Here is a 15187-nt window from a genome sequence, read left to right on the forward strand (position 1 = left end):
ACATACATACATATATACACATACATACATACATATATATATATATCTGCAATTTAAATTGCATATTAGTAATTAATGTTCTGTTCCACAATCAGCCTCAATGCTTGTTTAGACAAGTGATAATGAGTTCTGTATTGTTTCTTTCTATAGATAAAACCAATTTCATACTTGTATATTCCTTTAGGTAAGATCCATTTATATAACTGTCATTTATGTTATTCTGGTTTTCTGTAAAAAGCTATGAACAATGAATAAATTATTGATTAAAAAAAAAACCAACCCAATAATAAAGTCACTAAAATCAGTTGCTATTGAGTTACTTCTGAATCATGGCATTTCTATATTTCTGAGCAGAATTGTGCATCAATAAGTCATAAGGATAAAAAGATACCGGCCACCCTATATTTATTACATGCCAAACTATCCATCTGCACACTACCACCACTCGCAGCAGCACATACACACATACACACTTACACACTACATTCTTCTCTAATGCTTTCTAATTCTTCTTGGTTTCAGGTACCACAGTTGACCCAACTGTTCAGACCTAAAACTATGAAGTCACTCTTAATGTATCTCTTTTTCTCATACTCCTCATCTAACCCATCAGTAAATGATGAAGATAAAATCTTATCCCAAAGTCAACCCCTCCACTGCTACTGTCTGTGGTCAAATATCAACTTCTCCTGTTGAGGCAATTACTACGGCAAATTGCTAACTGGTCTTTTCTGTCTCCATTCCTGCCAATTACAGTCTATTTTACTACAGCAATCGCAGTACTAATTAGATCATGTCACCTCGTGCCAAAATTCAGCACAAGGTTCCATCACTGTGAGACTAAACTGACTCTCTTCGTTGCCCACAGAGCTCAGAGAGGGGCCCACCTGCCAGTCCTTCCTCCTCTCACAGTCCTCATTTGTTTTACCCACACAGGTTTCCGGGCTATGCTCCACACATGCTGAGCACACGTTCACCTCGGCGCCTTTACAATTGTTCCATCTGCCTGGATCATTCGTCCTCAAAATATTAGTAGGACTCATCCCCTCATTTATTCACATCTCCATTTGCCTACAGTGCACCTAATCCAGGCCATAGTCTTCGCAATTACTTGCTATGCATCAGAAAGCTGGACACTGACTAGGGACGATAGAACGAGAGTTGATGCCTTTGAGCTTTGGTGCTGGAGAAGGGTATTGAATATACCATGGACTGCTAAGAAAACAAACAGTTTCATCCTGGAGAGGGTTAAACTGGGCTGCTCCTTGGAGGTAAGGATTCTGAGGCTTCGTCTGACATACTTTGGACATGTTGCAAGGAGGGGCCAGTCCTTGGAGAGGGACATCATGTGTGGGAGGGTGGATGGACAGCCCAAGAGAGGAAGACCCTCGATGAGATGGATTGATTCAGCATCTGGGGTAATGAGAGTCGGTGTGTCAGAGACAATAATATTGGCTCAGGATAGAGCAGGATTCAGAACTGTTATATATAGAGTCGCTATGAGTCTCAAGCAACTTGATGGCACCTAACAATAACAACATTCAAATATCAGCTCCTTAAAAACGTTTTCAACTCACCAAATTCTTGAAAGCAACACGCAAATAGCCACTATCTCCTTGCCTGCTTAATTTTTGTTTTGCAGCACTTCTCATTCCTGATCATTGCTTTGTTGGATTTTATCTTCTCTGACTTCAGTGTAAGCAGCAGGGACTCTTGTTTGCTGCTCTGCCGAGTTGCCAGGAGCTCTGGTAGCCTAGTCCGTAGGGTGTGGTGCTGCTAACCCAAAGGCCAGTCCTCTCTGGTGGTCTGAATCCACCACCATCCTTCTCTCCATGGAGGAAAGGTGAGCATGCTCCTCCTGGGCTACTTAAAGCCTTGGAAACCTGCTGAAGTGTCATCTATGAGTCAGTTCTGACTCGGCAGCAATGAGTTTGAGGGTTTATGTTTGTTAGTATCTCAGTGCTTAGGTAAATAAATGCACAACAAACATATAAATGTTCTGAATATGATGCAGGATTGAGACACATTGTTTCCATTATACTCATGATTTCTCTGGGTTGAGCAATCAATTAGAGACTGAAAATGCAAACTCACTGCTACTGAGTCCAGTCTGACGTCTGGTGACAGTTACGTGCATAGTAAAGCATATGTATTCAACATATTTTTACTGGATGAATTTATAACCATATACATGTGCCACTTCCTATAATTCTGTGTTTCCAGCTTGCAGCTATATGTGGGGGAGGGGAGTGTTTGTACACACATGTGTGCATGTGTGTGTAGCTCTCATCAAAAGCAACAATGCAATTTAAAAACCAAAGTATCTATAGCTCCAAGAACCTACTGCCTAGTGTGGAGTTTTTCTTAAGACATAGAAACTAGTGAGCTGAATGAACTTCAAGGAAATGTTCTAACAGAAAATCAGAGATCTTTGGACTTCTAACAACTATCCCAATGAAAATCTTTTTACTCTTCTTCAGATCAAATAAAGGAAATATTTTGGTTTCTTGCACATACTGTGATATCAATTCTTTCCCAGGTAAAGTCTCTTTTCTTCCCATCAGTTTATTTATATTATCATATTATAAACAACTGGTAGATACCAAGCTTGCTATGGATCTGAGATCCGGACAAGGATTAAAAATGGCAGAAGAATTTGATGCCTTTGAGTTGTGGTGCTGGAGAAGAGTACTGAATATCCCACAGACTGCCAAAAGAACAAACAGATATGTCTTGGACAAGGTGCAGCCAGATTGCTCCTTGGAGGCAAAGATGACAAAGCTTCATCCTCACATACTTTGTAAAAAGGAGAGGTTGTTCCTTGGAGAGGGACATCATGCTTGCGAAGGTGGAGGGACGGTGAAGGAATGGAAGACCCTCAACCAGGCAGACTGATACAATGACTGCAACAATAGGCTGAGGGTGTCAGAGATGATGAGGATGGCACAGGTAGGACCGGGTTCAGATCTGTTGTTCACAGTGTTGCTATGAGAGGAGTTGTGTTCTCTCCTTGGCATCCAACAACAACAACAACAACAACAACAGCAACCATCACCAAGGAGAAGAAAAGCTCATCACTGGGCTGGGCTCAATCACGTGCTATTTTTCTTCATACGCACACTGTTCTACTACGTACTGAACTCATTGGGCAATTTAAAAATATTTCAGATGAGCTTACCTGTCATTCCGGAAGATCTTTGGTAGGTACCTCCTGGGGAACCACATGGCCAGAGCGCACATCAGAACCCAAAGAATCGCAAGTTCGTCAAGCATCTGACCCAGGAAACTGAGAGTTGCGTGGAAGTAGACAGATCCAATTCCTAGAATCAATCACAAACCAATTTTTTAAAAAGTCATCATAGACGAAAAGAACCACAAATTCAAGACAGTACTTAACAAGAGTCCTTCTGCGGAGTGCTACTGCAATCACAAGACTCTCTCTGAAAACAGAAACTGAAGGAAGCAGCTCACACCACCCCGGCATGCAGACTCCAAGTCCAGAAAGAGGCGTCTACACAGCGCTCAAGTATCAACACAACACAACCTCAGTGAGTCCACAGGTGAACATACTCTGTGTCCATCTACCGAGCCTTCAGGAAAACAGGCAGCAAACAAAAGACCACATTCTCCTCGGTTAACAATTCCCAGCCAGGAGGAAATGGAAATTACATAAATATTTCATTGAACAATGAAGGATCAAACATCCAGAATTTTTTCTTTCCCTTCCCTCCCCCCATTTTAAGTGAAACTGAACTCTGGCTTCTCCAGAGTTCCATTGTTTCACATGACTTTCACAGAAAATTGCACTGGCGCAGTACCAAGAGCATTTACAGGAAAGAATGTTCAAACGCAAGTAAAGTGACTGTTACAACCGTATCTGTTAATCAAGCCTGCATCTGACTGTGTCCTTCTGGCGTTGAACAAACTCAGAAAAAATGTGGGTGAGCACGTCACAGCGACTTGAGTTTATGAAACATGGTGTTCAAAGGGGACAGGAAGTGTGCAGAATTCCATTTCCTCCCTTTCAGGCCAGGCTCACAAACAGATCCACTTACCCACGACAACCAAGAGAGTCCATATCAGGTAGATGCCACTGTTGAAGCACGTCGCGTACTGTCTAAACAAGCACATGCAGATGGGCGGCAAAACGAAAAACAAGACGTTGCTGATCTGGGGGGCGGGAAATGTAAAATGAAAATGTGCACATTAAAGAAAAGAACTTAAAAAAAAAAAAACAAAAACCACAAACCCAACACAAAATAAAGCAGCTTGTGTCAAGCGTTTCTTTTGCAAACGGGAATGGATGTGGCCATACAGTTAAGCTCTTCAAGTTTTTTTGTTGCAGCTCTCTCACCAGGAAGACAGAAAGCTTAGGTGACCAGGTAGGGAGCTCTTGGTACTTCTTGGTTCTCATGTGGTGCCCACACACAGGAATCTTGTGTGTTTCAGAGAACTGTGCTCCATAGAATGAATTGAGGCCGATCACCAGGACTTTCTTCTGAGGTACCTGTTGCCACTGTTGGACTCTATGAGGCCTGCCAGAACTACAGGTGACTCTGAACAACAGATCTGAACCTGGCCTTATCCTGCCCGATGACCACCATCTCCATCATGCTCAAGTCCATGATTGTAGTCACTGGGTCAGTCCAGCTCATTGAGGGTCTCCCTTTCTACCTTTCCCAGAATGATGTGTTTTTCCTGGGAATGTACCTCCTGACAACATGCCCAAGAATGTGAGATGAAATTTCAAAAATCCTATGGAAATGGCAGAGCTATTTCACTGCTTGGAATATACCCCAAGAGAATGAGGACTAAGGCATAAATGGAGACTTGTGCACCAATACTCATAGCCGCATTATTCACCATCGCAAGAACATGGAAACAGCCCAGATGTCCAACCACAACTGAATGGATTGAGAAATTATGGTACATTCACACAACAGAATACTACTCAGCACATAGGAGCAACGATTTTGTAAATTACCACGAAATTTGGGAGGGACTGGAGAGCATTATGCTAAGTGAACTAACTCCGTCCCATAAGAACAAATACTGTATAAGATCATTATTGTAGAATGAGTACAAGGATCCAAGGTGGAGGGGAGAGCAGAGAGGTGACGATGGGTGTGGTGGGGGGAGGTAATCATAGCGTTGCACAATTTCATGAGGGTAATGGGAGCAGTAAAGGGAATGAGAAAGATCCAAAGTGAAAAACAATGTATACAAACCTTGTCAATAACGCAGCATAACATAAAACTTTAAAAAAGAAAAAATTCCTATGGAAGGACTCAAACTGCACTGTTTGATTTGGAAGGCAAACTCTTAGTATTCACACTGTCATAGAACTCCTTTCTCTAATCACTGCTGCATGCCATCAGATTTACACTGCCTCTTTGCGGCATATATGACAGTGCAGAACTGTCCTAAAAAGGCTTCCTCCTCTTTAATCTTTTTGAGATCAGATCATCCTTTTTCCTTATGCAGCCCTGATGGCTTAGTAAGGAACTAGTCCTGTCAATGCAAAGGTATGCGGTTTGAATCCACCAGCTGCTCAGTGGAAGACAGACAAGCTATCTCCTTCCACTCCTTCAGCTACGGGCAGACTCCAAGGTAAACAAGAAGTGGCCACTGAAAGGTCCAGGAGTCAAGTGCTTAGCTGTTGTGCCACCAAGGGGCTCTATTTTAATCCCAGGAGCAGCTATAAAAACACTGAAGTCCATGGACGCTGCCCCCGCTCCTCTTAATTAAAGGGACCAACTACTCTTTATCTTCACAGGCTTAACTGAAAAATATCTTAACCTATTTGCAGATACATTTTAACGCTAAGGTTTACACTTAATAAAAGTAAAGAATAAAGTTTAAGAAAAGGATGAATGTGACTAGTCATGTTCTGGGCCCCAACAATGTGCTTTGTTTTTGTTTTTGTTTTTAAATTTTATTATTTTTTTTGAATGGGTACCATCAAATGGAATCCAGCTGGCACAGGAGAGTGCCCCTCCTTCTTCAGCAGAGAATCTGGTGGATTTGAACCCCGTGCCTCTGGAATTGCAGGGCAGCTTCTTGCCACTAGGCTACCAGAGCTCGCACCAAACAATGTTTTTACCAGCAAGGTCAGCCTTTATCCTTATCCCACATGGAGAGGGCTTTTTCCTGATTTTCCCCTTTAAAAGCCTTTGGTGTGTACACTATCCTTGTCACCTTCACCAAATTCTATTTTCAGGCAAAGACCAAATTTTAAGTTTCTTGTTGGCTTAAAAATGATAAGCGTTTTATCTTTCAGATCTGAGAATGAGATTAAGCTTATTTGTTGATTGTGGAATGAGGGTCTTCTTATAAAAGAGTCCATGGAATACCAAGCATGCAGAAATGAGAGAAAGAATGGTTGTCTAAAAGAGGAATACCACAGGGAGGGCATGGGAGAAGTGAGAGCGTGCACACACACACAAACACTAAGAAAAAAACCTAACAAAAAATAATTTAAAAAAATCACTAAGACTAAAACATCCAGAGACAAGGGGAGGGAGTAGATAAAGCCAAAAGGACTGTGGACTTTCAGAAAAAAAGAAATGGTTATACATGTCAGATGATACAAAGTTCACCCCAGATGAGATCTTCTAAGAATCTCCAGGGTGGGTCTCTGAGGAAGCTTGGGGCAGGGCACAGGGATCCACTGGACCAGAGAATCACACTGGTGTACAAAAGAACAGAAGGTCATGACAATAATATCCAATCATATATCCCTTTTAAACAGTTCTCTCCACCTGTCATGACAGGAGTCCAGAATGAATGCTGCATAATGGAGTGGACTTGGGGGGAGGGACTGTAGAACAATGAAATAGTTTTTCTTTTACTTTTCAAAGAGAAGAGTGAATTGACGGGGGAGGGTATGGGCAGGGAGAAAAGTGAAACAATGAATGAACGGAAACTCTAAGTCTCTGTAAACTTTTATTAAAATTAATAATAACAAAAAAAAGAACAGAAGGTGTCAGGGAACAGCAGCACCTGGGGCACTGGTGGTGGTGTTGATTGTAGGTACCACTGGGTCGGGTACGACCCACAGCGACCGTATGAACAGCTCTGGTCCCTGTTCTCTCCTGTGCCATCCTCACAATCTCTGACACACTTGAGCCCATTGCTGCAGGATCTGTGCGTTGTATGCATGTACTGGGGCAGAGTGCATGTAATGGAAACCTCAGGGACCAAGAAGAGGGGTCTTAAAGTGATGGCTTTTCAAGGAGAGAGAGGGTAGGTGAGAAATAAACCCAAAAAGAGAACAAGATCCCTTGTCAGGGCGGGATGAGAACAGGATCGCTGCCTTTGGTTGAAATCCAGGACTGAAATCCCAAGGATAGCCTCACTGATAAGAAGAGTAATTTCGAAATTATTATACAGTCAGAAGCAATATTAATTCTGCTTCTTAAGAGCTGAAAATAGGTCTTCCACTCCCATTCCACTGCAGAACAGATTTTTTTTTTAGAAGGGATCTTTTCTCTTTCCCATCCAGGACACCTATGAGCTAATGGTGATACTGCTGAGGCTCTGGCTACATTTTCTCAGGTGTCCCAGGGGATGGACGGTTCTCCAACCTTGGAGGCCTGGCCAACTATCATTTACTAAGAAGCAAGGAAGAAGAATTGGGACAAGTCCACGAGTTGAGGATCCTCAAAGGCTCCAAGGTTGTCTAAGATCAGAGAGCTGACTACTGACCTCAGGTTCTTCTACGGCACCAAGCTTATGTCCATCTCCAACCCAGCTAACCAAATCTCCATTGTTTTGTTTGACTTCTCCACGGACAACTGGTGGTAGTGGTGATGGTAGTGGTATATACACTGTCGAGTTGGAACCAACCCATAGCTGGCCCTCCAGAGGGGTTTTAGAGGCCGTTATTGCACAGGAAGAGACTGCCCATGCTTTTCCCTCACAGCAGCTGTTGGATTCGAACCATGCATGCCTTCAGGATTGCAGCACAGCTTCATACCATTAGGCCACCAGAGCTCCCTTGCGTCACATGCTATGCAATGTAACCTATTACACGATTTAAATGTGGTTTTACTTTATTAAGTAAAAAAGTAGATGAAAGAAAAGGGAAGGAGGAGAAGAGGAGACAGATTGGATTCGTTTCACCACAGTTAACGTAGACCTCATCTCTCCCCCTAATCACCGTCACATGCATGATTATGTCTTACCTTAAAAACAGTCACAAAGTGTCCTTTCTAGCCTTCTCACAGACATGATTGCTCTCAGTCATGTCATCTTCAAGTCTTTTCTTTCCATGTATAGATACACATATAGAGAAAGGAGTGTCTATAGAAAACAGCACATCTGGCAAGCACAGAAAGTGTGCCCTGTCCATGCATCTGATACCTATTATTTAGATAACTTTCTCATAATGTCATCCCAGAAATTTAAGCCACATTCAACAATCTTTCACTTAACACATTCTAACACTATTGAAAATTAGAACTGCCCTTTCACTGCTGAAAACTGGTCTACAATGGGCTCAAACCTGTCTCTCTCCACACCCATGTTTATTGTGGCGTTGTTCGCAATAGCAAAGAGCTAGAATCAACCCAAGTGCCCATCAACAAATAAATGGATAGAGAAGCTCTGGTATATTCATACAATGGAATACAATGCAGCACTGAAAAACAAGGAACCCATGAAATATTATGCAAAATGAGTGTCCCTGGAGGATATTATGCTGAGTGAAATATCTCAGTCACAAAAGGACAAATATTGCATAGGGCCACTGTTGTAAAACAGGACTGACATTAGGGTTGAGGGAAGACAGAAAAGGAAAGGAGGAATGATGTATATTGCATTGAAACAGATGAGGGAGAGAACTGTTTAAAAAGGGACATATGAATGGAGATTCTTGTCATTACAGAAGTCTAGAGTAAAGGCTGCATAGTGGAGTAGACTTGCAGAGAGGGGTTGCATAATAATGAAAGAGGTGTTCTTTTTCTTTTTAAGAAGAAGAGTGAATTGGAGGAGGGGGTGGGCAGGGAGAAAAGTGCAACAATGAAGGACTGGAAACCCTAAGTCTCTGTAAACTTTCATTAAAATTAATGAAAAAAAAATTAGTCTCTCTCTTCCTTCCACACTCAGCAAAGCAGGATCATCACCTGACTTAATCAACCCATGTTTTGTTGTTGTTGTGTATCGTTGAGGTGGAACTGGCTCACAGCTGATCCTGCAGTGGGTTTTCAGGGAGCAGCTGAAGGATCTGAACCAGGTGCCTTTGGGCTGACGCTGCAGGCTCCTTACCACTAAGCCTTGACCTGGAAAGGCTCTCAAGAACAAAACCACCAGTTTCAACTTGCTAGTCATCTTTCACGGCTGGTGTCGGAAACTGTGATGGCTAACAGACTCTGCTCTGTACCCCTCTCCCCACAGAACCCAGCACGAACCCCAGCTGCTCGACTGCAGACATGCCTGTCTACCTGTCTGTCTCTTTCTGTGTTTGTGTGTGTGTGTGTCTGTCTGTCTGTCTGTCTCCAAACCCACAGCTGTCAAGTCGATTCTGACTCACAGTGACCTCGTGGCACGGAGTAGAACTGTCCCGTTGGACCTTTAAAGCAGGAAATCTTTCAAACGCAGACCGCCACATCTCTCTCCTGTGGGACAACTGGTTGAGTTAGAACTTCGGACCTTTCAATTAATAGCTGTGCACTTAGTCACTGCACCACCAGGATTCAGATAGACGGTTATCAATGAAGACAGAGTTCCAGATATAGAGCTAGAGATATTAAGAAGTGCCTCAGTGGTGCACATGGTTATGTGCTCAACTATTAGCCTAAAAGTTGGTGGTTCAAACCCACATGGAGGTCCCTCAGAAGAAAGACCTGGAAATCCACTTGCCTACCATGAAGAAACACATGGGGTTGCCACGGGTCAGAGTCAACTTGATTAGAAGTGGTTTTGTTACTGCTGTTAGATAGCGTAAGATTCTTATTCCATAACTTCTTTTTCTTATTCAACCAATATGCCTTGCAAACTTTTCCATCCTGGTTTGTACAGATTTACCTCACTCATCACTGCTGCCAGTGGTAGAAGTTTATTTAAGCCATCCTCACACAGAAGGAGCAACAATTTACAGGCCCACTCTGCCATGTTAAAAAATGTTTTTCTTTTTATTCCGTGTACTTCATTATTGTCTCGGGTCCTCTCTATGCCCCTTTCTTCAGCTAAAGTACAACTATCCACTGCTAAGCACCTCCACAGATGCCTCTATTACTGTATATGACCACCAGTAATATATGCATGAATCACTTTTAAGAGTACTTATAGGCCATTCAGAGAAGCATAAAGTAGTTCATTACACCAACTATAAAATGATATTCCAAACACTATTTTTTTCCCCAAACACTATTTTTAAATGTATATATTACGGAACTCAAATAAGAAGGGCCATTTTATCATACGCTTCCAGCAGACATAGAAATCAAGTTACTGCATGTGCATAGCCCACTCCCAAGCCTCACTGGCCTCTGCGATCCCTTTAAAGATCCCAATCTGTGAGAAGGAAAATACCAAGTTAGAGGGAGCCAATCCTCAAGACAAAAAAAAAAGGAAGGAACTCCGGAAAGAAAATCAGAAAAGCATCCATGACCTCATCTCTGCTGAAAATGCAACTTCCCCCCAAACTGTGGGTCACTCAAGTGGAAGAACAGTTCAGCTAAGGGGTACTTTTCAAAAGCTATTGTTGCATTGTCTTTGGAGAATTGGTTGGTTTAATGCCTGCAGAACAGATATCTTATTTTAATCAAAAGGAAATAAAAATTTTAAAAGCAAGGAAAACATAATTTAAAAAATGCATTTGATTGATTTCCTTAGCTAGTTCCTCATTCTATAAATTCCCACATAGCATTTGCTTCAATGCCTGACCATTCTGCAGTCTCACATCCACCCACTCCACCACCCCACCCCCTCCCCCAACCTTCCATCCCCCCCACATCTGACTGCACTCTCAGCCAGGGACTGAACAGCGACCCACCAGCCAACAGGCTGCAAATTTTCTGCTCCGTGGCTTCCAGAACAGCCCCGGACGGAGCTCCACCCAGGCCGAGATGGTTGGTGCTTCTTAACTGCAAGAAGATCCCTAGCAATCGAAAGGACTGCTCCTCTGCTGGGTCCTTCAAAGTTCATCTCCTCTCTGATTATCTCGCAAGGGGGATGACCAGCTGCGTTGGATTCAGAGGGTTTCTGGGAAGTCCTGTTTTAAAGTCAAGAGCATCTCAGGTAAGCCAGGTTAAGTTGAGCACCCTGCCCAGGAGGCTTCTTAGAAAGGCCACCACCTCTGCACACCCATGTTTATTGTGGTTTTGTTCACAATAGCAAAGAGCTGGAAACAACCTAAGTGCCCATCAACAAACGAATGAACAGAGATGCTCTGGTATAGTCACACAATGGAATACTACGCTGCATTGAAAAATTAGGAGCTCATGCAATATTATTCAAAATGAATGGCCCTGGAGGACATTATGCTGAGTGAAATATCTCAGTCACAAAAGGACAAATACTGCATAGTGCCACTGTTGTAGAACGGGACTGACATCAGGGTTCGGGTGAGACTGAGAAAAATTGGATAAATTATGTATACTGCATTGAAACAGATGAGGGAGAGAACTGTTTAAAAGCAATGTATGAGAAGAGCGAGCTGGAGCGTAGGGGTGGGCAAGGAGAAAAGTGCAACAATATATGAATGGAAATCCAAAAATCTCTGTAAATGTTCATTAAAATTAATAAAATAAAATTAACATTAATAAAATAATTTTTTAAAAGTGATAGTGATATATGATTGGGTATTATGGTTATGACAAGAATCCAGAATGAAGGCTGCATAGTAGAGTGTACTGGGGAAGGGCGGGGGGAAGGAACGGAATTGTATACCAATTAAAGAATTTTTCTTTTACTTTTCAAAGAGAAGATCGAATTGGGGGTGGGGGAGGAATGGGAAGGGACAAAAATGCAACAATGAATGAATGAAAATCCAAAATCTCTGTAAACGTTCATTAAAATAATTATTTTTCTAAAGAAAAAGAAAGGCCACTACCTCACACATCACACCATCCCACCCGGAGTATTAGTAAATCCCTCAGCATCTTGTGTAGGCCTCTACTATGGCCCCCTCCACACGGACGTCTGCTGCCAGGTGGTCTGGTCTCCATGACATGTAGCCAGTGAATGTGAAAGAAATGAAGTTCTTGGTGGTACAAATGGTCAATGCAGTAGCCTGTTAACGTAAAGGTTGGAGGTTCATATCCACCCTAAAGTCTCCTTGGAAGAAAGGTTGAAAAAGAAGTCATTAAAAATTGAATGGAGTACAGTCTTCTCTGTCACGCAAGGGCCACCGTGATGAGGAGTCAACAGTAAATGTTTGAGGATATATATGAAAAAAAAAAAATATATATATATATATATATATATATATACAAACACATACATGTATGTATCCATGGACAGAGAATGCTGGGCTACCAACCAAAAGGCAGCGATACAAACCCACCAGTCACTCCTTGGGAGGAAGATGTGACAGTCTGTCTCCATAAAGATTTACAGGCTGGGAAAGCTTCTGCTGCTGTTCTACTCTGTCCCATAGGTTGGTATGAGTTAGAATAGAGCTGAGGGCAGTGGGTTTGGTTCTTAAGTTTATACATTCATATGTGTGTGGATGTGTGTAGGCGTAAAGAGAGAGGGATGTATGTGTGTTGTTGTTACCACTAGGCCATAATTGTTTGTGTATACAGAGAAAATATATATAAACAGAGTGAGAATGTATAAAAAGAGATAGAATGAATTGTGACCCACAGATAATGGGACATGGACTTTAGTATATAGAATTCTACTTCTTTAACTTGGTAATGAGAACAGGAGCAGAAACACTGGTAAAAAACATGCACTTTGCATCAAGATTGCTTTCTTTTTTAAAAATTTTTATTGTATTATTTTTATGTGTACCGTCAAATCAGATCTGACTGGTACAGGAGGAGATTGCCCCCTCCTTCTCCAGCAGAGCATCTGGTGGATTTGAACCGTGTACCTCTGGGATTGCAGTGCAGCATCTTGCCACTAGTCAAGATTGCTTTCTAAAGCATCAACTGACTTCCTTCAGTCACCTTGAGTCTGTGACCAGCAACAGGGTCCCCAAACACAAAGGTTATAAGGCAGTCTCAAGTATTCTCCAAAACTTCTAGGTCTGGAATCTGTCTCCTCAGAATCACTGGAGCCTTAAAATGTAAAACATGAAAAAATAATCCTGATCAACAAAACATCCTTGTAGAGAAACAGCACAAAGGTCCAGAGCAAAAAGTTGCCAAGAGACATGATGTGTTCTTGGAGCTGACATTGTGGCTTGGCGAAACAAAGAAGGATGGTGAGATCTGAGGCAGCTGAGATTTACAAAGCTCACAAGCAAATGCTTAGTACATATAAACATTTCACCGGGAATGTTAACTAGGTGTTTCTTTGGTGGGCCATTTAACAATCAGGACCCACATCTAAAGTAAATATTCTCCTTGACACAACAATTCCCCATCTGGGATTAGGTCATTTTTTAAATAAATAATAAGCACTTTTTAAAATTTTATCTTGGTTTGCTTACAAAATTTGTACACATTGTTTCACACTATCCTTCGTTCACATTGTGTTTCATACAATCATTTACAGATGTTTGTATGAGGATAGTCAGGGCATCATTGTTCATAACAACAAAGTGGAAATAAAACCAATGGAAACATTTCTAAATGTCCATCAATAAAGTTAAATAAATTATGGTCCACTCAGTCAAGGAATGTTGATATTGCCATTATGGACTCTCAAGTCAAAACTAACTCATAGCTGACCCTCCAGCGGATTTTCAGAGACAGTAAATCACATGGAAAGAGATTGTCCCTCTTTCTTCTGAGGTGGATTCAAACTATGTGCCTTTGAGTTGGCAATGCAGCTCCTTAGCACTGAGCCACCAGAACTCGGGGATACTGTATGGGGATTGTAAAAAAGAATGTAGTTATAAGAACTGATATGAGAATACCTTCAAGATATCTTTTTTTTTTTTAACTAATTTTGTGTGTGTGTGTGTGTACCATAAAATCAGATCTGACCAGCACAGGAGGAGATTGCCCCTCCTTCTCCAGCAGAGGATCAGGTGGATTTGAACTGCATGCCTCAGGGATTGCAGTGCAGCTTCTTGCCTGTAGGCCACCAGAGCTCCCTAACTTTCAAGATATCTTAAGTGAAAAAAGCAAGGTGTAGTTCATGTACTGGGATCCCAATTTGGTTTAAAAAATGAAAGCAACTTCCATTACATGTACATGAACACACAGACGCATAGTGACCTCAAGCGCAAGCGACAGAACTCCATGAGCAATTGGTGGCTGGACTGCTGTGACCCAGAGGGTTTTCATGGACTGATTTTTGGAACTAGATGCCAGGCCTTTCTTCCTCGTGCATCTTGGTCTAGAAGCCCCACTGAAAACTGTTCATCCTAACAACACAAAAGCCTCCAGCCACAGAAGGTGGTGGGCTGTGCACCAGGTGCATGTGCCAGGAATCAGACGGAGGCTTCTGGACCTGTGAGTGGCCATTGCCCCACTAATTAATGGTACCCAGCAGTGATCGACTACATTGTCTGTAGCCTACTGCACTGATAACCAAAAGGCCAGGCATCCTCTCTGGGTCAAAAAAGTGGGCAGTCTCCCCTCATTAAGATTAAAAGGCACAATAACAACACAATTAAAAGGCATCACTTCTTCTAATATTATCCTTATTTACTGTACAACTTTAAGATGCATAGGAAGCAACTGCAAATGCTTTAGACTGATTAAATTTTAATATTCTGAACTAAATATAAATGGCATCATTTTGGGGGGGCAGTTTCTTGTTTGTCTTGAAATTTTATATATGAAATTCACCCCTCTGATCGATGCAATATTAGTTTCATGTTTTGCAAATGTCATATACGCTACTGAATAGAGATAGGGTTGTAATTAACTGGGTTGTAGTTTTAGTGCTGTCGAGTCTGAAGCGACTCCTAGCCGACCCTCCAGTGGGGTTTCCAGAGGCAGCTGACTACACAGGAAGAGACTGTCCATCCTCCCAAGGAGCAGCTCACTGATTTGACCCACCTGTCTTTGGCCTTGCCGTACAGCTTCGTACCACTAGGGCCACCACACCTCAGAAATCCAAC

At 42.2% G+C, this 15187-nt stretch overlaps 1 protein-coding gene across 1 annotated transcript in view; it reads right to left on the reverse strand.

The window, feature by feature from the left end:
• Positions 1 to 15187, reverse strand: part of ACER2 (alkaline ceramidase 2) — a 40073-nt gene that overhangs the window by 21784 nt on the left and 3102 nt on the right. The window contains exons 2-3 of the mRNA XM_006881278.1: positions 4056 to 4170; positions 3179 to 3320 (exon numbers count right to left, since the gene is read on the reverse strand). Coding sequence (XP_006881340.1) covers positions 3179 to 3320; positions 4056 to 4170 — 257 coding nt within the window. The remainder of the gene's footprint in view (positions 1 to 3178; positions 3321 to 4055; positions 4171 to 15187) is intronic.

The sequence above is a fragment of the Elephantulus edwardii genome, unplaced genomic scaffold, assembly GCF_000299155.1.
Source record: "Elephantulus edwardii isolate Elephantulus edwardi_28Jun2011 unplaced genomic scaffold, EleEdw1.0 scaffold00014, whole genome shotgun sequence".
Taxonomy (NCBI): Eukaryota; Metazoa; Chordata; class Mammalia; order Macroscelidea; family Macroscelididae; genus Elephantulus; species Elephantulus edwardii.